The sequence below is a fragment of the Protopterus annectens genome, chromosome 1.part2 (assembly GCF_019279795.1).
Source record: "Protopterus annectens isolate FY-2018-M chromosome 1.part2, PAN1.0, whole genome shotgun sequence".
NCBI classification, from domain to species: Eukaryota; Metazoa; Chordata; order Ceratodontiformes; family Protopteridae; genus Protopterus; species Protopterus annectens.
In genome coordinates, this window is record NC_056727.1 from 109,504,950 (window position 1) to 109,527,000 (window position 22,051).

Consider the following 22,051-nt stretch of genomic DNA (forward strand, 5'->3'; position numbering starts at 1 on the left):
AGTAGAATCTTAGTTGTCTGTGTACATCCGAGGAATGCAGAATCCACTCCCCCTTGTTCTGCGGATTAGGGTAAAAAGTTGGCAGGTGAACAGTTTGGTTAAGAGCCACACTGGATACCACCTTAGGCATAAAGGAAGGATTGGTCCTGAGGGACACCCTGTCTGGGTAAAATATAATAAAAGGCTCCACAGCCATGAGGGCCTGTAGTTCTGAAACCCTTCTTGCTGAAGTGATTCCCAGAAGGAAAGCTGTTTTCCAGGATAAAAAGCTTATATCTGCAGTAGCAGCTGATTCAAATGGAGGCAGGGTGAGCTTTTCCAACACAAAATTGAGGTCCCATGCAGGAATTGGTGATCTTCTAGGAGGCCTTAAATTTTTGGCCCCTCTAAGATACTGTTTTAGCAGAGGATGAGAAAAGATGGGTGGCTCTGTATTGTAATGAGCCGAGATGGCAGAGGCATGGATTTGTATTGATGAAAAAGATAGGCCCTTGTCAAGCATCTCAGTCAAGTATTGTAAAATCTGAGGACTATTTGGCTTTGCTGTGTCAGTTCCTTGTGCCTGGTTCCAAGCACAGAATCTCTTCCATTTATCAGCATAAGATTTTCTAGTACTAGGCCTACTGGCTTCCAAAATGACATCCATCACAGATTTACTGAGAGGTGTTGTTTGAATAACTACATGATCAGCCAAGCTGCCAGGTTCAGAGTTTGGAGCTGATCGTGCAGAATTTGATTGTTCTGCTGAGACAATAGATGAGGTATTTGAGGCAAGTACCAAGGAGGGAGTTGAGACATATTCCTTAGGATTGGGTACCAGTGCTGGCAAGGCCAGTCCGGGGCAATTAGAATCATTTTTGTTTTTTTCCTGTCTGACCTTTAGTAGGACCTTGGGAAGAAGAGGCAGAGGAGGAAAGGCGTAGACCGAAAGTTTTTTCCAACTGAAGGATAGGGCATCCACTTTCCATGCTTGTGTGTGATAAGTCCTTGTGCAGAATTTGTCCAATTGATAATTCTGGGGAGAGGCAAATAGATCTATGTCCGGGCTCCCCCATTTCTTTGTTATCATACTGAAGACTTGTGGATCCAGTTTCCACTCGTGAGGGTCCATAAGATTTCTGCTTAAGTCGTCTGCCAGAGTATTTTGTTTTCCTGGCAGGAATTGAGCTTGAAGATGTACTTGGTAAATCAAGGCTGTGTCCCACAATGCCATGGCTAATCTGCAAAGGGGGTAGGAATGTATGCCCCCTGCTTGTTTATGTACCACATAATCGTGGTGTTGTCCGTCTTTATCAGTAGTTGTCCTGGATGAAGTAAGTCCTTGAAGGCTGTCAGGGCATTCTGAACAGCTAATATATATATTTTTTGTGGTTGATATGCAGATGCATTTGTTTTGGGCTCCATATGCCCTGAATGCATCTCCCAGCCAGGTGGGCCCCCCAAGCATAGTCTGATGCGTCTGTAGTTAGGGTTTGGTTGGCAGGGAGTAGAGTGAAAGACTGCCCCATGTTCTGGTGACATGTCTCTGCCCACCAAAGAAAGTCCTGTTGTAGGCCGGGAATGAGAGGAATCATTGTTTCCAGACTGTGACAATGTTGACTCCATAAACTTTTTAGGTACCACTGTAGTTTCCTCATATGCAGTCTTGCATATGAAATCAGTAGAATGCAGGATGCCATGAACCCCAAAGCCTGCAGAATTTGTCTTGCAGATAACTGGGTTTTTGTTGCCATCTGTTTGAAGTAAACAGTCAGTTGCCTTTGTTTGTCTGGCATAAGGTAAGCCATCTGGGCAGTTGTATTCAATCTTGCATCTAGGAATGTAATCTTTTGAGAGGGTACCAGTTGTGATTTCTTTTTGTTTATTGTGTACCCTAGGCATGTTAGAAGCCTTTTCACAAATGCCAGATGTTGAAGAAGAATGTCCTTGTTTTCTGCTTGAATGAGACAGTCGTCCAAGTAAGGATAGATTTGTATACTTCTTTGTCTGCGAAATGCAATTACTGGTGCCAGGCACTTTGTAAGGACCCTGGGCGCAGTAAATATGCCAAAGGGCAGTGCAGAGAATTGGTAATGCATAAAACCAGCCTTGAAGCGGAGGTATCTTCTGCACAATTCCCTTATTGGGATATGCAGGTATGCCTCTTTTACGTCTAGAGTCACTAGCCAAGCGTTCTTGCCCAGCATGGGCAGAAGCTGCTGCAAAGTTAGCATTTTGAATTTTGGTATGTCCAAGAATGTGTTCAAAATCGATAAATTCACTACTGGGTGCCAGGCATTGTCTTTTCTGGGTAACAAGAACACTTGAGCAAAACCCTTGTCCTTTTTCCTGTTCTGGTACTGGCTGAACAGCCCCATATCCATGAGGGACGTAATTTGTTTCTGTGCCTCTGCCCATTGATTTTGTGGCAGATCTGGCCAACCATTTGGAATTGGCAAGGTATGGAAATGAAATCTGTATCCCTGGGATAGTATGTTCAATACCCACTTGTTCTGGGTTATTAACTGCCAGTTTTGAGCATGAAAGTGCTAGTTTTCCCCCTAAGGGGGCTCTCAAAATATAAGTGCTTGGTGATGGCAGAGGGAAGTCATTGAGACTGTTTACTGTAGGGTTGTGCTTTATTTCCTCCAGATTTGGAGGTAGAGGCACCCCATTGCTTTGACCTGTAAGAATCCTGTGATTGATATCTAGAGCCTATTCAGAGCCTGGATTTGCCCTGTGAAGCTCTGTCGGACACAGGAAAGGACCGATTTTTTGTAGGCCAGTGTCTACTGAATCTTGGTGGCTGCACTTGTAAGAAGTCTTTTACGGTTTGCATAGACTTAGCATTGTCTTCCATTTTCTTTAAAACCTCTTCTGCCTTATTACCAGAGTATCATGCTGTAAAGGTGCATCCAACAATTTAGCTTTAACATGATCAGGCTGATTTTGCTCCTTGAGCCAGGCATGCCTTCTAATCACAGATCCAGTAACTGCGGCCCTGCAGGAGGCCGCCAAGGAATCAAAACCACATTGCAAAGTATGCTTTCCAACCTGTTCTGCTGCATGCAATAATTCCTGTGATTCTTTATTTTCCACACATTCAGAAATCAACATCATTTTCTGTTTCAATAATCCCATAACATGCTGTTGATATTTAAGCATATGAAACTGGCAGTTTAAGGCCCTAATTGCCAAGGTTGCAGACGTATAAACCTTCTTTCCCCATCTATCCAGCGCCCTGGAATCTCTATCAGAGGGGTTAGGATTCTTAGCTGTTGAGGCCTTTACACCTTTGGGATCCTGTGAGATAGTTTCAGGGTCAGCGGCAGGGTTTTAGAATAAAAATTTGTGTGAGTCAGGAACCCTGTAATATCTGTCTGGCTTGCTAGGAGCCGGAGGTAGGGAATCTGGTGTCACGCTTGATTCCGAAAACACATCATCAACAATGTCTAATACAGGAGGTATGGCCAAAGGCCTATGCTGAGGAGGAAGGAGGAAATCCCTAAGCCTCTTTTTGGATTCTGAGAAATCTTGACTTTCCCAATGAAAATGTTCCCTCAAAGTATGCAAGGCTTCTCCAAAGGAATAATCTTCAGGAGGAGATGCAGATGGGATGGATTCCTCTGCATCTGAATCCTCATAGGTTGGTATAGAAAATTCCTGATCAGAAGAGGAATTAGAAGAAATAGAAACCTGATCTGAAGATTCATAATCAATGTCTTGCCTAGGCCTCTTATCGGGGGGGGGGGGGTGGGAACCCCTTATCAAGGTAATTAAGTCTTCAGCCATTTTGATCATCTGCTTTTTTGGCATAGAGGCCTGAGTACATGGCTCATGCATTGTTTTTTTTAGCCTTAGAAGTTGCTTTTGTCTTTGTTTTTGAAGCTGGCGTCGGTTTTATAAAGAAATGCTGAGGCCTGAAGACACCCTCAGAAGCCGGTGCCTGCTCAGTGGTTCCAGACCCATCCGAGGGAGAGACATCCGTGGGTACAATACGTTGAGAATTTTGCGGCGTGCCGGACTCCACATGGGTGTCGGAAGAGGCCTGTGACTCGAAAGTAGCAGGTATCAGGGGTTGCAAAAGCGCCTCACTGAGTACCGGCGACTGGCTTAGGAGAAGCTTCGTCGTCGGTTTTGTCTCTGTCCTTTTCTTTACGTTTTTTGTGAACTCCGGTAGTCGGATTGCTATCCGACGACATTTCAGGGTAGTTAAATCTGTTTCCAAAATATTTTGAAGCAAAGATATACCGACGTTTAATAGTGCGTTGGTTAAATCTAGCACAAAACCGACAGCAAGGCACGTTATGATCTGGGACTAAGCAAGGAATACAGTACAAATGAAAATCTTTATGAGGTAAGTCCCACAAGTAATGCAATTATTAACGTTTACTGACATCGGTATGGAGCAAGAAAAAGTTTCCCCAAGGGAGTACTTAGCTTTAATTGAAGACTTCGGTTCTGAAAATCGAATTCGAAAATTTCAGGAGTCGGCCAACCGGCACTTGCGAACTGCTTCTGCTTCGGGCACCGCACGGCAAGAAAGACTAAAGAAAATGGTGTTGGCTGCCTGTTTTATACCCCTGACGACCTGACGTCATGGAAGAGGAGACAGCAACTGACGCAGGACCCAAGACTTTGATAATCAGGCTGACTGAGGGCAACCTGCCAGCAAATTACCCAAATGTAATGACTGCAACAGTGAAACACGAAGAACATCTGGAGCAGCCAAGCCGTGAGCTTCAGGCTGTCCAGACTCAGATGAGGCACCCCTGATGGGTGAGAAATCAGATCCTGAATGGGATCTAGGATCCAAGGTGGGGCCAGAAGGTGAGACCAAAGGAAGGGAAACCATACCTGGTGAGCCCGGATTGGGGCAATGAGGATCACCTTGCTCCCCAGTCAACAAGCTTTCTGTAGAAACCTTGGGATGACAGGAACTGGCAGGTAAGCATACAAAAGACCGGGAGGCCAAGCATGAACTACAGCGCCTCTGGGAGACTCCACCGGCAGGGGGTTCAGAGCAAAAAACCTGCTGCACTTCGCGCTGGAAGGAGATGCGAAGAGACCACAGCAAGGTTGACCCCACTCGCTGAAGATCTGTTCTGCTACTGACAGATTCAGAGACCACTCATAAGGCATCAGAATGGTCCAACTCAGCCTGTACGCTAGAATGTTGGATCGTCCTGGAATGTGCATTGCAGTGATAAAGCGACCGGTGGAGATTGCCCATTCCCACATTCTCATGGTCTCGCGACACAGGGGGTAAGATCTGGTCCCTCCCTGTTTGTTGATATACCAGATTACTGACATGTTGTCTGACTGAATGGCAATAATCCCCAGAAGAAGAAAGGCATGGAGGGCCTGCAACGCTAGAAGGACCACATGCATCTCTAGGACATTGATATTCAAGCTGGTCTCTATGGGGGATAACAGGCCTTGGACTGTCCTGCCCGAACAATGCCCCCCCACCTGAGTTGGGAGGCATCCGTGGTCACTGTGGTTTGGGCTGGGGCCGGAACAAAGGGTCATCCCTCCAAAATGTCCGGAGAGTTCATCCACCATATGAGGGACAACCGACACACTTAACTTAGGTGGATGGGATAGCTTAGTGGTAAATCCAACAGGGACCACTGAACCGCTAGAGACCACTGAAGAATCCGCATGTGTAGCAGAGCACATGGAAGAAGAGTTATGGTCGCCGCCATCAAGCCTAGGGCCCTCAACACTGATTCTGCTGTCGGGAGGTAAGAACGGTCACTGGAGTGTGTCTACCCTAGCACTAATGTAGTCTATCACCTGTACAGGCTTTAGTAGAGCTTTGGATGTGATGATTGTGATACCCAAACTCAGGGCAAGTGTCAGAAAGTAATCCCTGGTTTGGGAAAGTAGACACCTGGTGGGAGCAGTGAGGAGCCAATCGTCCAGGTATGGATAGACCTGAATCCCCTGAAGCCTCAGTTGAGCCGCTACAACCGCCATCACTTTGGTAAACACCCTGGGGGCTGTGATGAGACCAAAGGCTAGGGCTAGAAATTGATAATGATTGGCCCCTAGCCGGAAGCGGAGGAACCTCCTGGAGCTTTTGTGCATTTTTATGTGATAGTAAGCATCCTGGAGATCTAACGAGCAAATCCAGCCGCTCTCTTGCAGGTACGGCATAATAGACTGTAGTGTGACCATCCGGAACTTTTGTTTGGCAACTGACAGGGTTGAGAGGTCCAGAATGGGCCTTAAAGTCACCCATTTTCTTTGGCACCAAAAAGAACCTGGAGTAGAAGCTCGATTCGGACTGATCTGGGGGTACAGTTTCGGTGGCTCGTTTTCCTAGCAGCTTGAAAATTTCCTGTGCTGTTGCCTCCCTTTGCGTGAGGAGCCAATCGTCCAGGTATGGATAGACCTGAATCCCCTGAAGCCTCAGGTGGAACATCCGGGAGGTGTTTGGGAGACATGCGGGAACCCACAAAGGGGAAAGAATATCCTCTGGATATGATTTGAAGCACACAGTGGTCCGTTGTTACTCCCATGCCACTGGGTGCAAGGACAATAGTCCCCCGACTGTCTCCAGAGCAGAGCAGCCGGGCAACCCCTCAGTGTTGCTGCCCAGTCTGTCCGAGAATGGTTCTCGAGACCCGAAGTTTCGCGGACCCCTTTGGCCTCTGGGCCAGCGTCCATTCTGTCCCCCTCTGCCTCTAGGGGAAGAAGAGCCTTGAGTGTCCCGGGAATACTGAAACGTCCGGAACCACATCTTCTTTTGCCCTCTCTGGTTCTGAGAAAAGGACCTTTGAGGGTTAGAGAAGCAGATCCCGATGGCAGACAGAGTCTTCCCACCCTTCTCACTCTGGACTAGTGTCTCCTTGATGGTCTTACCAAAAAGAGTTGAGCCGTCATAAGGGGCATTGGCAAAGGATACCTTAAAGGGTTCGGTAAACTGGCACAACCTGAGCCAGGCATTACGCCTCATGGACACGTCAGACCGAACCCCCCTAGCCGCTCTTTCCATAGCAAGAGAGAGAGTCGCATGGAGGTATTTGATACTGCTCTCAGAGTGGTCATTTTCGCAGAGAATGAAGCCTTGTCCTTCTGCGGCATGGACTTGGGTGGAGACTCCTCCAACTCTTTCACTAGGTCGCATTAGAGTCTCATGACATGGGCCAAGTAATTCAGCACCCTTACCAAAAGGTAGCTGAAGCATACACCTGCTTCACTAGGTGGTCCATCATTCATGACTCTTGGTCAGGAGGGTAGACCGAAGAACTTTCCTGAGATAGTTCCCTCTTCGTGGATGCTGTTACCACCATGGCGTCCACTGGGGATCCCTTGTTCCAGAAAGGCCTGTCAATGGGGGGGACTTAACACCTTATCGAGGTGCTTGGGGATCGGCTTGACGGTATCTGGTTCCTTCCATGCCCGCGAGGTGATCAAATCCACTAAAGGATCTACAGGAGGGGACACCCAAGACATAGACGGGCCCGTGCCGAAAGCCTCCAGAAACACAGACTCATCAGTGAAGGGCTTGGGGGCAGCCCAACCTCCCAGCTGGCACAGGATCTCCATGATGTGTCCAAAGGAGACATCGTCGGGAGGTGATCTTGGGGAGCCCTCCCCATCATATAAATCTGTGTCCTCAGTTAGGGACTCAGGGGGAGTCCAAGTGCCTCCTCTTGCACGTGTGTTTGCGAAGCACATCTCCAGTGGGGCTCTCAGGGGAGTGCTCGCAAGCCATTGTTCCTCTGGGAGAACCATCTGGGGCTGTTCAGGCATGGGTTGTCCCACTGGTAAAACAATGGTGACCACAGACAGAGCCGAGGGGATCTGGGCAGTGTCCAAGGGGGTGGTCAGCGGCCTCGATCTGATGGAGAGGACCCTTTCTACCACATAGAACCCTGAAGGAGAGCAGACCTCCTGGGAAGCTACTAAGAAGGCCGTTCCTATGGGTCCAATGTGAGAATCAGAGCTGGACCCTAAGTGGACGGAGCCCCAAGGGAAGGAATCTGGCCCGACAACATTGGAGCCAATGGAAAAGGTTCCACTCCCTTGGATCTGACACCCAGGCTCCAGCTCCGAGAGCGGCTCGGATCCCAACTGGTCAGATCCAAGATGCTCCAGTCAGCTGTCGGCGCCAACCCCCTGACCAAGGACAACCTCGGATCTGAGAACTCCAAAGCCGGAGGTCGGATCGGGGAAGGAGAAATGGGTTGAAAAAAAGGAAGCAAGCTCCCCCCTCCTGAGGGAGGGAGGCTGGCAAGACCCCCATCTGGATCTGTGTACGGATAAAGTGCCTCATCATCTTATCCAGATCCATGTCCGATAAAGAGTGGGTCAACCATGATGAGGCCATGGACTCCGACCTGGCAAGTCGGGGAACTGTGGCCCGGGAGACTGAACATGCCTCCTCCAGCTCTGGGGGAGAATCTCGGAGACCAGAGTCATGAATCCGTGTAGACTTGCTAAGGGACGTGAGGTCCGGAGACCTCTTCCTCTTTTCCTTCGTCTTCAACTCTCTTTCCCGCTCTCTACCTCTCCTCTGCTCTGCTACTACAGGCTTAGATGCAGGAGTTTGAGTCCCAGCCTGGGAGGGAGGGGAGGCCAGAAGAAGAGAGGCGGGAGAGGCAGCCACAGCAGCCGCTGTGAGTGAAGCCGAAGATGAGGAAGGAGGTTCAGTGGCAGGCAGAAGACCTTTGAGGGACAACTTTACCTTTCTATCCTTCAAAGCTCGGGGATTGAACCCCGCACAAATGGAGCAATCCACGCTAAGGTGAGCCATACCTAAGCACAACACACAGTGTGTGGCCATCTGCTGGAGAGAGCTTATGGCCACACTCTGTGCAGCACTTAAAGATAAGCTTTTCAGCCATTCTACAAAGAAAGAAGCCTTAAAAAAGACAGGGAAAAACTTTCTTTCTTTAAACTATAAAGACACACCCACTCACCACACTAGACTAAAGCAACACTAAGGGGGGAGGGGCACCACAAACAAACTACTCTAACTAACTAAAACTACAAACCTACACTCAATGACAAAGCGATGGGAGGAGAGAAAGGGTACCTACGCTAACTCACAGTAAGAATCACCCACTGCTTGCTGGAGCTCTAGAGACATGATGTATTACAAATCACTGCAAACGAGATTTGGGGATGGAAGGCAGTGGAGGTGTATTATGGGTAAGGGGAGGAGTCTGGAGCTCGGAGCTGATGCTAGTAATTTTTGCCGGCTCGGATCCGATATGGATCCGTATTCCCACAGATTGAAGACCAAATGAAGTAAATTACTTCAGATTTACATTTTTGTTTATATTTTACTTGCTTACTTGCTAACTACCTAGTTAAAACAAGGGTTTTCAACAGGTGTGCCATGAGAGGTCATCAGGTGTGCAGCAATTTTTTTTAAAACATGCCTACTCTCTTCAAACAAATGCGTTACTTACTCCCACACTTCAATGCAGTCTTTTCTTTACAAAGCATCCTGTCACCAAACATGCCTAATACATTGGAGACGTGACTGGAGGTTGCAGTCAGGTGATTTTTTTTTTTTATTACGATCCTCCTCCAACTGCATCTCCAATGAATTAGGCACGTTGGTTAGAGCTGGATATAATAGGGTGAAACTGTGAGCAGTCAGCACTGAAAGTCTACTGACTCTACAACTCTAACTTTTGACCAGACTTCGGACCAAGGGACTTTGCAGAAGAATGTGCATAGAAACTGCCAGTGCAAGCCAGTGATTCTGCACTGAGGTAGCAAAATTCTTTTCTACTACAAGAAGTAGTGGCATACCTCTCAACCTCTTGTAACAGATTTTGCATTAGCAAAAAATTTCTACAGGATATGAAGTAGTCTGAAACTCAAACGTCAGCCATTATTTTCTGTCTTCAGTCCTCCATGATTTACCAGTGATTTGCTAGAAAACAACAATTTTATGAAAAACAGTTGAAAAATATGGGGCAAAAATCTGAACATTCTGCAATGTGGTGGCAAGGTGGTTCTCTAGGCGCTAAAGTGGTACAGTTGAGAGAGTACCTTGTTTGGTGCGATGTTGTAAGGGCAGCATTAATCCAATCTGGGACATCGGGAAGCGTACCCACTGTAACTGTGTGTATGTCTGTTATTTTTCTGTCTGTGTGTGTGAGTGAATGCACGTATGAAAGCAGAAGAGATTGTGTATGTGAGACATCAAGAGAAAGTGAAAGTGATCTTGTGTGAATGAATGCGTGTATGAAAGCAGAAGAGACTGTGTGTGTGTGTGTGTGTGTGTGTGTGTGCGCGTCAGAGATGGAGATGGAGAGTGAGAGAGAGAGAGAGAGAGTGAGAGTGATCTTGTATGAGTGAATGCATGTATGAAAGCAGAAGAGACTGTGTGTGTGAGAGGGAGAGGGAGCGAGTGATCCCTGGCAGCAGTTAAGAGGTTTGCACATACCCCTAAAAATAGATCATCCCCTTGTCTGCGCATATATGTTATATGGTTTAGCTAACATTACTAGACCTCTACACTGAGCCTAAAAGTAGAAGGCTTACAAAGCAGTATAATCCCTCAAGGGGGTTCAGATTGCCAAATCCTGAAGTTCCAAGGAGGGTTGATTCCTAGAGTTAAGCAATGATGACTAGTAAAGGTGTGAATCGATGGTCATGTGGCCTCAGCACAAATCTTTACAATGCATATGTTTCTGAAGCAAACATTAGGCAAGTCACTGTCCTGATGGAACATTTTAGGAAGCAACATTTACCACTTTTACATGTGATGTGCAAAAATAATAATAATAAATACAGTTAGCAATCTAAGACATTATTGACTTAAATGACAGCCCCCCCCCCCCCCCCCATGCAGTTATCTAAATCAGAGATCATCCCCTTGAAGAAAGGCTAGGTGTAGTCCAAACAGGAACTTCCATGGACAGTACTGGAAGAGGTTTGTTTACTGCCAAGGAGCAGACATCTTGAAATCACAGCGTTCTTGGCAACCACACAGCCATGATACTAAGCACTAGTTTTCTTTCAGTTTTAATTCCCCATTACTCCTGATGTACACAGCACAACAGGTAGAAAAAAACTACATTCTCCCATGTCACAAACAGGTCAATATTTACAATGTCCCATGCCAGAAAGACTGACCAGACAACACTCTCAAATTCTCAACTCCAGGAATGGATTCAGTGTCAACCAACATGCATCTCTCTGTCTATGACCCACAGCTGGACTTGCAGTAAATCTCTAAAACAGCAGTAAGGGCATTTGCCACACTCTGTTCATGTTCTGTTCATGTTGCTCAAGATAAATTAACTGGCTGATAAACCAAATCTGGAGGGGTCCCTGGATTTAGCTTACTCTCCAGTCTTTGAGGCAAGAATTGTGTATAGCTTCAGCTGGTTAATATGCAACCTCTTCCCAAAGCAAATCATTTCCTTTGAACAGTTTAGCAGCCATAACTGAGAGACTGCAATCAGGACTTGCAACAAATCAGTCTGCAAGAAGTGTGGAGTGTGCAGTGGCTAGTGAGGACTGTAGACCACTCTAGTGCCAGACCACAAAAGCCTGAGGCCAGAAGTAATCCATTTGTGCAAACTAAAGCTGCAGATACTGGCATCTCATAGCCTATTGGGATACCCATCCTTAGGTGTGTAAAAGGCACATTATAGATCACAGCTTGCAACAGCTTCCATATAAATGCTGTGACAGACATGATTTTCAAGGCCCTCACCTGAGCAGGAATGACTAACAGTGGAGAATGTCCAGCTCTATAGCAACAAAGACAATTTCCTCATTTCAAATCATATAGGATTTCATCCAATTCATGGAAACCTATTCCACCAACCCCCCAAAAAACTGCCACAAGTCACAAACACTACCAGAAAGACTCCCAGCAAGGCCACACAAAAAGGCCAGTTATCTTGGTGGGGGAGCACATGGAACTCTTTTTTTTTTTTTTTAAAGGCTACCAGGCCCAATGGCAAACACCTTGCTAAGCAATCTACATGCAAATGAAGAGCAAATAGCAGAAATCAGCCACTGTGAGGGATATATACCACTTTCAGTGATGCAACCTTCAGCAGCCAAACCCTCTGCCACATATTCCAGGGTAGTGCACATCATCTTGTTCTCTAGTCTCCAATGGAGATTGTATCATGAAGTGTGAACCACCCTGGACATATATATGCCAATCCCATCTTCCCTAAGAGAGGTGAGCAGTCATATCCTAATCATTCTCCCTCAAGAGCTTCTCCAGTCCCCATGCTGCTAACAGTACCCAGGTCACCAAGATCACAGATGGTACTTTTCCTGCCTGTATGTCACAGAAAGTACAGTTTTGTACCTACCATAAATGTAGATGTTCGAGTGCTAATACAGCTGCAGTCATAACAGATGGGTTCTCCTGCCGTCAGGCGGGTCCTCGGTCGGCCGAATTCCAAAGTCTAGGTCCGGCGTCGGTTGTCGTCGCTTTCTTTCCTGACGTCAGTGTGACAGGGGTATATAAGACACAGCCGACGCCATTTTCTTCAGTCTTTCTTGCCCCAGATGTCAGGTGCCCCCAGAAGGAAGGCAATATATATAAAAAAAAATATATATATATATATATATATATATATATATATATATATATATATATAATATATAATCATGCATTACAATATAATCAAAAAACAGTAGTTGCAAGCAAATACACCACAGAAGGATAACCCAATCAAGTGGTAAGAAGAGGAGTTAGTCACTAGGTCTGTACCCAGAGGGGAAGGAGGGAGGGAAACCTGGACTGCAGCTGTATTAGCACTCGAACATCTACATTTATGGTAGGTACAAAACTGTACTATGTTCATCGTGCATACAGCTGCAGTCATAACAGATGGGTAGAATCCCAAAGCTACGCACAGGGTGGTAGGCACTAGGTGGAACTGGGAGGAGCCAGAATGCCCTGCAACACAGCAGTAGCAAAGCCTGCTCTAGTTTTGGAGTATAAAGGTAGGTGGTAGTGTTTAGTGAAGGTATGCACAGAACTCCAAGTGGCTGCCTCCAAAATATCTTTGGTAGGGACTCCTCTGAGGAAGGCTGCAGAGGTAGCTGTGGCCATTGTGGAGTGGGATCTGATGCCTGCAGGTACAGATTTACCATGAAAGGAGTAACAAAACCGTATGCAGTGGCCTATCCATTTCGAAATTGTCTGTTTGGAAATTGGCTTCCCTTGGGCTTTGTTCTGTCCAAATAGTAACGTAGCTGTCTATGGATGTCTAAGGAATGTAGCAGCCTTTCCCCTTTGTTTTGAGGATTGGGGTAAAAGGTAGGCAAGTGTATGGCCTGATTTAAAGCTACCCTGGATACTACCTTAGGCATAAATGACGGGTTGGTTCGTAGGGAAACCCTGTCCTGATGGAAGATGAGAAAGGGCTGCACAGCCATGAGGGCTTGTAGTTCCGAAACCCTACGAGCTGAGGTAATGGCCAGAAGGAAGGCTGTTTTCCAGGACAAATATTGCAAATCTGTTGAGGCAGCTGGTTCAAAGGGAGGCAATGTTAATTTTTCCAGAATGTAATTAAGATCCCAGGCTGCTATTGGTTGTTTCCTTGGAGGTCTTATATTCTTAGCCCCTCTGAGGAACTGTCTTAAGAGTGGGTGAGAGAATAAGGGTGGATCAGTGTTGTATTCTGCAGAAATGGCTGAGGCATGAATTTTGATGGAGGAAAATGAAAGTCCACTGTTCAACAGCTCAGCTAGATACTGTAATATCTGAGGCAAATTCAGTTTTCTAGGATCCTGGCCTTTTTTCTCATTCCAAGCGCAAAACCGTTTCCATTTTGCAGAGTAAGCCTTTCTAGTAGATGGCCTTCTGGCCTCCAAAATGACATCCTGCATCTCTTTGGAGAGTAGGGTCTGTTTTGGTGTTAAGGAATTTTCCATGCAGCCAGATTGAGTGTTTTCAGCTGACTGTGAAGAGTTTTGTAGCTGTGCTGAGTCAGTAGAAGAGGCATTAGAGGTAGGGTCCAGGGAGGAGTATGTGTTAGGCTCCTCAGGAGTGGGTACCAGTGTTGTCTTGGCCAGTCTGGAGCAATCAGTATCATCTTCGGTCTGTCTGCTCTTGCTTTCAAGAGCACCTTGGGCAGAAGAGGCAAAGGTGGGAAGGCGTAAACTGTCCGTGCTGCCCAACTGAAAGAAAGGGCGTCCACTCTCCAGGCCTTTGGATGGAAGGTCCTTGAGCAGAACTTTGTCAATTGATGATTCCTGTGGGAGGCAAAGAGATCTATGTCTGGCCTTCCCCACGCTTGGATTATCTTTGTAAACACCTGAGGATGCAACTTCCATTCGTGCGGGTCTGTCATATTTCTGCTTAGATGGTCTGCCAGCGTGTTTTCCAATCCTGGCAGGTACTGTGCTTGAAGTTCGATTTTCCGTTCCAGAGCCAAGTTCCAAAGTGACATGGCTAGCCTGCACAGGGGGTATGAATGTGTTCCTCCTTGTTTGTTTATGTACCACATTACTGTGGTGTTGTCTGTTCTTATCAATAATTGCCCTGGATGCAGGAGGTCCTTGAAAGCTGTAATTGCATTTATCACTGCTAGCATTTCCTTTTGATTGATGTGAAGGTGCTTTTCCTTTTGGGACCATTTGCCCTGAATGCACCTGTCTGTCATGTGTGCCCCAGGCGTAGTCTGAGGCGTCTGTTGTGATGACTTGATTTGCTTGAGGCTTGCAGAATGGTAGACCTGTGTTTGTTTGGCATGCTTAGGCCCACCATAGAAATTCCTTTTGCAAACATGGGATTAGTGGTATTATTGTTTCCAAACTGTGGCTGTGTTGAGACCATAGGTTTTTAGGTACCATTGAAGTTTCCTCATATGCAACTTTGCACATGGGATTAGAAGAATGCAAGATGCCATGAAGCCCAGAGCCTGCAGGATTTTCCTTGCAGTTAGCCTGGTACAATTTGCTAGTATTTTGAAGTACTGAGTTAGTTGCCCTGTTTTTCTGGCGTAAGATAGGCCATCTGGGTGTTTGTGTCCAAGTTGGCACCCAGGAAAGTTATTTTCTGAGATGGTGTTAGCCTGGATTTCTCTTTGTTGACTGTGTATCCCTGAGAATTCAATAACCGTGTTACATAAGCCAGATGTTCCAGAAGTATGTGTTTGCTGTCCGCTTGGATCAGGCAATCGTCCAAATAAGGGTAAATTTGTATCCCTTGAAGTCTGCAGTAGGCAATTACTGATGCCAGGCATTTCGTGAATACTCTGGGCGCAGTAGATAAGCCAAAGGGCAATGCAGAGAATTGATAGTGGATTGAACCTGCAATAAATCTGAGGTATCTTCTGCAGCTTTGTCTGATTGGGACATGCAGGTATGCCTCCTTGAGGTCCAATGTTATCAGCCAAGACTCCTTGTCCAGCATGGGAAGAAGCTGCTGTAAGGTGAGCATCTTGAATTTTGATACGAGTAGAAATGTGTTTAGGATGGATAAGTCCAAAATGGGTCTCCAGTCGGTTCCCTTCCTTGGTACCAGGAATAGTCTGGAATAAAAACCTTGACCTTGTTCGTGAGTAGGTACCTCTTGAATAGCTTTCATGTCCATGAGCTTTGAAATTTGTATTTGAGCCTCTGCCCTTTGATTGTGTGGCAGGTTCGGCATGCCTCTCATTTTTGGAAGAGTGTGAAAATGAAATCTGTAGCCTCTGTTTATAATGTCCAGGATCCATTTGTCTGTTGTGATAATATGCCAATTTTTTTGTAAACAATGCCAGCTTTCCTCCCAAGGGTGCTGCCAGCTGAGACTTGCTTGGCATGAAAAGGGGAAAGTCATTGGGTTTGTTTCCTGTATTGTTGTGCACTGTCTTCGCCACCTCTTGGTGCTGGAGTTTGCCATTGTCTGCCTCTATATGATCCTTGAGATTGTCCTCTGCCCCTTGTGCGCCTGTATCTACCTCTTTGGGGCTTGTCCATGGCTGGAAAGGACCAGTTTTTTGAAGGCCAATTTCTGCTAAAACGTGGTGGTTGAACCTGTAGAAAAGCTTTGACAGTTTGCATACATTTAGCTTTTTCTTCCATTTTCCGTAGTATCTCCTCAGCATTAGTACCAAATAATACATCCTTTTGTAAAGGAGCATCTAGTAGTTTAGCTTTAACATGATCAGGCAAGGTTTGTTCCATAAGCCAGGCATGTCTACGAATGACTGATCCTGTAACAGCAGCTCTACTTGAGGCCTCTAGAGCATCACAGCCACATTGTAAGGTGTGTTTACCCACTTGTTCTGCACTATGCATCATATCCTGCAACTCCTTCAAATCTGGTTGTTCAGGTTGTGACATTTTATTCCTTAATTGTGATAACAGAAACTGCTGATATTTAAGCATATGGAACTGACAATTTAAGGCCCTCATGGCTAGGGTGGCCGAGGTATATACCTTTTTTCCCCCACCTTTCTAAGGATCTGGACTCTTTCGGAAGGTATTGGATTCTTAGCAGTAGAGGCCTTCATTCCCTTGGGGCCTTGAGAAATGGTTTCAGGGTCAGCATTATGGCTTTTGTAAAGAAATTGGTGAGAGTTAGGAACTCTGTAGTACCTATCAGGCTTGACTGGGGCAGGAGGCAGGGAATCCAGATTAAGGCAAGCCTCCGAGTAAGCATCATCAAGTATGTCCAAGACAGGAGGTATCGCCAGAGGTCTGTGCTGAGGTAGCAAAAGAAATTCCCTAAGTCTTTTCTTGGAATCAGAAAAGTCTTGGCCTTCCCAATGGAAGTGTTCTCTCAAGGTATGCAAGGTTTCCCCAAAAGAAAAATCCTCTGGGGGAGATACAGAAGGAATGGACTGCTCTGCATCAGAATCTTCAAAAGGGGAGTACGAGTGTTCCTCTTCATCAGAATGTTCTGAAATAACGGAGCCCTGGTCAGAAGAGGGAGAATCTTCCTCCACTCTGGGTCTCTTGTCCGGAGGGGGTTGGGAACCCCTGATAAGAGTAATTAAATCCTCAGCCATTTTTAGCATCTGCTTTTTAGGCATGGGGCCTGGAGATGGGCCCTGTGCAACAGGCCTCTTGGGATGCATGGCTGATTTGGACTTAGTAAAGGCCTTTATGGAAAAGGAAGATGAGTGACTAAAGACACCATGGGTGGAAGTGGACCTGTCCACATTAAGAGGCTCAACACTCACAGTGGCTTCGGTAGCTGTAGTCAGGGTATGGGCCGAGGCACCTGCGGTCTCGGTTACAGAAGACACCGCCAGAGAAGTGTCGTCGGTAGTCAGGGGCTGCGTAGGCGCCTCGCTGAGAACCGGACCACGTGTAGCCGGTTTTGGCGTGGTGTCGGTGGAGACCGCGGACCTCGCGTGTCGGTCTTTGTCCTTGCGTTTTTTGGACAAAACGGTAGTCGGAGTCTCCGGCGACATTTTATAATCAAAAGCTTTACCAAAAAAGTGCTGGGCTTAACTCCGCCCGACGCTTAATAGTGCGTTTATTGAAAGTAGCAAAGCGACAGCCGAGACGTCGTGGTCTGGGCCTAAACAAGGTATACAGAGGGAATGGAAATCCTTATGCGGTATTTGCTTCCCACAAGAAATACAATTGTTAACTTTGTCTGACATCGGTCTGAGGCAAGAAAAGTTTCCCCAACGGGGTACTTAGCTTTAAAGAAGACTTCGGTTTCCAAATTTTCGTAATTTCAGGAGCTGGCCGACCGGCACTGCTTCTGCTTCGGGCACCGCACGGCAAAAAAGACTGAAGAAAATGGCGTCGGCTGTGTCTTGTATACCCCTGTCGCACTGACGTCAGGAAAGAAAGCAACAACAACCGACGCCGGGCCTAGACTTTGGAATTCGGCCGACCGAGGACCCGCCTGATGGCAGGAGAACCCATCTGTTATGACTGCAGCTGTATGCACGATGAACATCTGGCATTCCAGCCAAAATGTGTGTAGCTTGATCCTAACTGCTGCCACAGATGCCTACATTGTCTATAGTGAAGCTGCCTATTTGACCATACCTCATCCTCAAAAGCCTGCAACACCTACAAGGAACATGGCTTCTACCAAGGAATGCAACAGCAGGTCTTTCAGCATCAGTTCCTTTCTTTAGAATGTCTATGCATTTTCCGAAAAAGATTTTAGTCATTCTACCACTACTTCATAACTTACTCATAAATCATAATCACAGATATGAACACAGCACCACATTATACTCACCTATTATATATTCTGGTGCCACCCAGAAGTCTCAATCATATGTGGAATATCTTCTTATTCCTGTTTTAGGATCAGTCTTCTCCAGCAGTTCTGCTTCACCTCATTTCCAGCAAATCTGGTGTCATTACTACCTCCCAAGGTGAGACACATTTTGAAGACTTGGTGCAAGATCACAGGTGTTTCAAATCAGAAAATGGCCTTCAAAACATTTTACTTAGCATTTTACACACATTTTACTCTGGAGGTAGTCAGTTAAATGATATTTATTTACTTACTGACTGACTTATTTATTTATTTATTTTTGCAGTTGTTTTCTGGGATTGTCTGACCAGGCCATGGAAGACCCGTTTTCAATGGAGGCCTGGGGAGAAAAACTCCACAACAAACAGAAGGAAATCACTTATACAGTATATCATAGCTGAGCTGGCATAATAATTAGGCAAAGAATGTGCCAGGTAAAACTCTACCTAATTACATATAGACATATACAAAATAAACATCCTTCAAAATAAACGCATCTTGCAATGAGGTAAAAATATTGCATCACACATCAGTCAGTAAATGCCAAAGGTAGTTTGTAATATTTCATTGTACCAAAGTAGCAGAATCGTAGTAAGTGCCAAAGTAGTAGTGCTTTGATCTCAGGAATGCAGATGGAGTGGAAGTGCAAGAAAACAGTGAAAAGGAAAACATCATTGCCAATGAATGCTATGTGAAAAAAGCTAATCAACAGCCATCAGCCTGCCATTTTGCTTAAAAGAAAGGAAAAAATGGACTCCAAAATGTTTTGATGGATGAGAAATGGGATGTGAGATATGCAAAAAGCATTATATCCTTATTGTCCCACAACTCAATACAGTTAAAAAGTATATATTCTGCTCTCTTGGGTATACATGTATATTTTTCAACTGTATGTAGTGCAAAAGAAAAAAAAACTTACGGAGAACTTTTCTTATTACTTCCGCAATTGATTTTCTGTAATTATCTTTGGAATAATCTGTAAGGAAATAAAAACAATTAAATGCTTGGTCACTTTTAGTTATCCAATGGATTTACATTTCTAAAAATGAGTTGCCTTTTATGCAGAATAGTTGTGTAAAATCTTGCCATGACCATAGATGTCCTTCTCTTCCATGTTACAGTATTCATAAAGTACAGTTGTGTACACTTACCATAAATGTAGATGTTCGAGTGTATTCACTGTTGCAGTCATTACATTTGGGGTAATCTGCTGGCAGGTTGCCCTCAGCTGGCCTGAATTCCAAAGTCTTGGGTCCTGCGTCGGTTGCTGTCTTCTCTTCCATGACGTCAGGTCATCAGGGGTATAAAACATGCAGCCGACGCCATTTTCTTTAGTTTTTCTTGCCCCCGATGTCAGGTGCCCCCCAAAAGGTAGCAATATTACACATACATATATATATATATATATATATATATATATATATATATATATATATATATATATATATATATATATATATACACACATGCATCAATATAAACTTTACCATCATCTACAAGCAAATACACCACATAGGTTGTAGAAGATAGAGAAGGAAAGATAAACTGTAGAATGACAGGGGGATGGCGGGAGGGTAACCTGGACTGCAACAGTGAATACACTCGAACATCTACATTTATGGTAAGTATACACAACTGTACTATGTTCTTCGTGTTTCACTGTTGCAGTCATTACATTTGGGTAGAATCCCAAAGCTATGGTTGGGAGGCTGGAGCTAAACAGCATTAGGTGCGGCTATAAGGTCCTGCAGCACTGCAGTGGCAAAGCCTGCCCTGGACTTAGAGTAGACAGGCAAATGGTAATGCTTTGTAAAGGTGTGAACAGAACTCCAAGTAGCAGCCTCTAGAATGTCTTTGGTTGGTACTCCTCTGAGAAAGGCTGCCGAAGTAGCTGCAGCTCTGGTGGAATGAGACTTAATGCCCTTGGGCACAGGTTTACCATGGTGTAAGTAGCAGAAACGGATGCAGTGGCTTATCCACTTTGAAATTGTCTGCTTTGAGATAGCCTTTCCTACTGATCCTGCAGCATATGTCACTAGTAATTGCTCAGTTTTTCTTAGAGCTTTTGTCCTGCTCAAGTAGAATCTTAGCTGTCTGTGTATGTCCAAGGAATGCAGAATTCTCTCCCCTTTGTTCTGCGGATTTGGATAAAAAGTTGGCAGATAAATTGTTTGGTTAACAGCCACACTGGAAACCACCTTAGGCATAAAAGTAGGATTTGTCCTCAGAGACACCCTGTCTGGGTAAAATATGATAAAAGGCTCTACAGCCATGAGGGCCTGTAGCTCTGAAACCCTTCTTGCTGAAGTAATTGCTAGTAGCAGAGCTGTCTTCCATGATAACAACTTTATATCAGCGGTAGAGGCTGGTTCAAATGGAGGCAGGGTGAGCTTTTCCCACACATAATTGAGGTCCCATGCAGTTAATGGTGATCTTCTAGGAGGCCTTAGGTTTTTGGCTCCTCTAAGATACTGCTTTAGTAAGGGATGAGAAAAGATTGGTGGCTCTGCTTTGTAGTGAGCCAAAATGGCAAAGGCATGGATTTTGATTGATGAGAAAGATAGGCCTTTGTCGAGCATCTCAGTTAAGTATTGTAATATCTGAGGAATATGTGGTTCTGCTGTATCAGTTCCGTGTGCTTGATTCCAAGCACAAAATCTCTTCCATTTGTCAGCATAAGATTTTCTAGTACTAGGCCTTCTGGCTTCCAAAATGACATCCACCACAGATTTACTGAGAGGTGTCGTTGGTATGATTACATGATTAGCCATGCTGCCAGGTTCAGAGTCTGTAGTTAATTGTGCAGGATAGGATTGTTTTGCTGGGACAGTAGTTGTGTTCTTTGAGGCAAGGTCCAAGCTGGGTATTGAGACAAGTTCCTTAGGATTGGGTACCAGTATTGGCAGGGCCAGTCTGGGGCAACTAATATCATCTTTGGCTTCTCTTGTCTGTCTTTTAGGAGGACCTTGGGTAGAAGAGGCAGAGGAGGAAAGGCGTAAACTGACAGGTTTTTCCAACTGAAGGATAGGGCGTCCACTTTCCATGCTTGTCTGTGATAAGTCCTTGTGCAGAATCTTTTCAGTTGATAATTTTGAGGAGAGGCAAATAGATCTATGTCTGGGCTCCCCCATTTCTCTGTTATCATGCTGAATACTTGTGGATTTAGTTTCCACTCGTTGAGGATCCATAAGGTTTCTGCTTAAATCGTCTGCTAGAGTGTTCTGTTTTCCTGGCAGGAATTGAGCTTGAAGATTTATCTGGTAGGTCAAAGCTGTGTCCCACAGTGCCATGGCTAATCTGCAAAGGGGGTATGAGTGTGTGCCCCCTTGCCTTGCTTGTTTATATACCCCATGACTGTGGTGTTGTCCATCTTTATCAGTAGTTGTCCTGGATGAAGTAAGTCCTTGAAGGCTGTTAGGGCATTTTGAACAGCTAGCATCTCTTTCTGGTTGACATGTAGATGCATTTGATTTGGTGCCCATATGCACTGAATGCATCTTCCTGCCATGTGGGCCCCCCAGGCATAATCTGATGCGTCTGTTGTTAAGGTTTGGCTGGCAGGGGGTAGAGTGAAGGGCCGTCCCAAATTTTGGTGACAGGCCTTTGCCCACCATAGAAACTCCTGTTGCAGGTAGGGGATGAGAGGAATCATTGTTTCCAGACTGTGTGAATGCTGACTCCATAAACTTTTTAGGTACCATTGAAGTTTCCTCATATGCAGTCTTGCATATGGAATTAGTAGGATGCAGGATGCCATGAAGCCCAGAGCCTGCAGAATTTGTCTTGCAGAAGACTGGGTTTTTGTTGCCATCAGTTTGAAGTAAGTAGTCAGTTGCCTTTGTTTGTCTGGCGTGAGGTAAACCATCTGGGCAGTTGTATGCAAGATTGCACCCAGGAATGTTA

General features: G+C 45.5%; 1 protein-coding gene across 1 annotated transcript in view; it reads right to left on the reverse strand.

The window, feature by feature from the left end:
• The window catches only part of PSME4 (proteasome activator subunit 4), a 2,990,260-nt gene that overhangs the window by 1,553,330 nt on the left and 1,414,879 nt on the right, over positions 1–22,051 (reverse strand). The window contains exon 22 of the mRNA XM_044055122.1: positions 19,068–19,124. Coding sequence (XP_043911057.1) covers positions 19,068–19,124 — 57 coding nt within the window. The remainder of the gene's footprint in view (positions 1–19,067; positions 19,125–22,051) is intronic.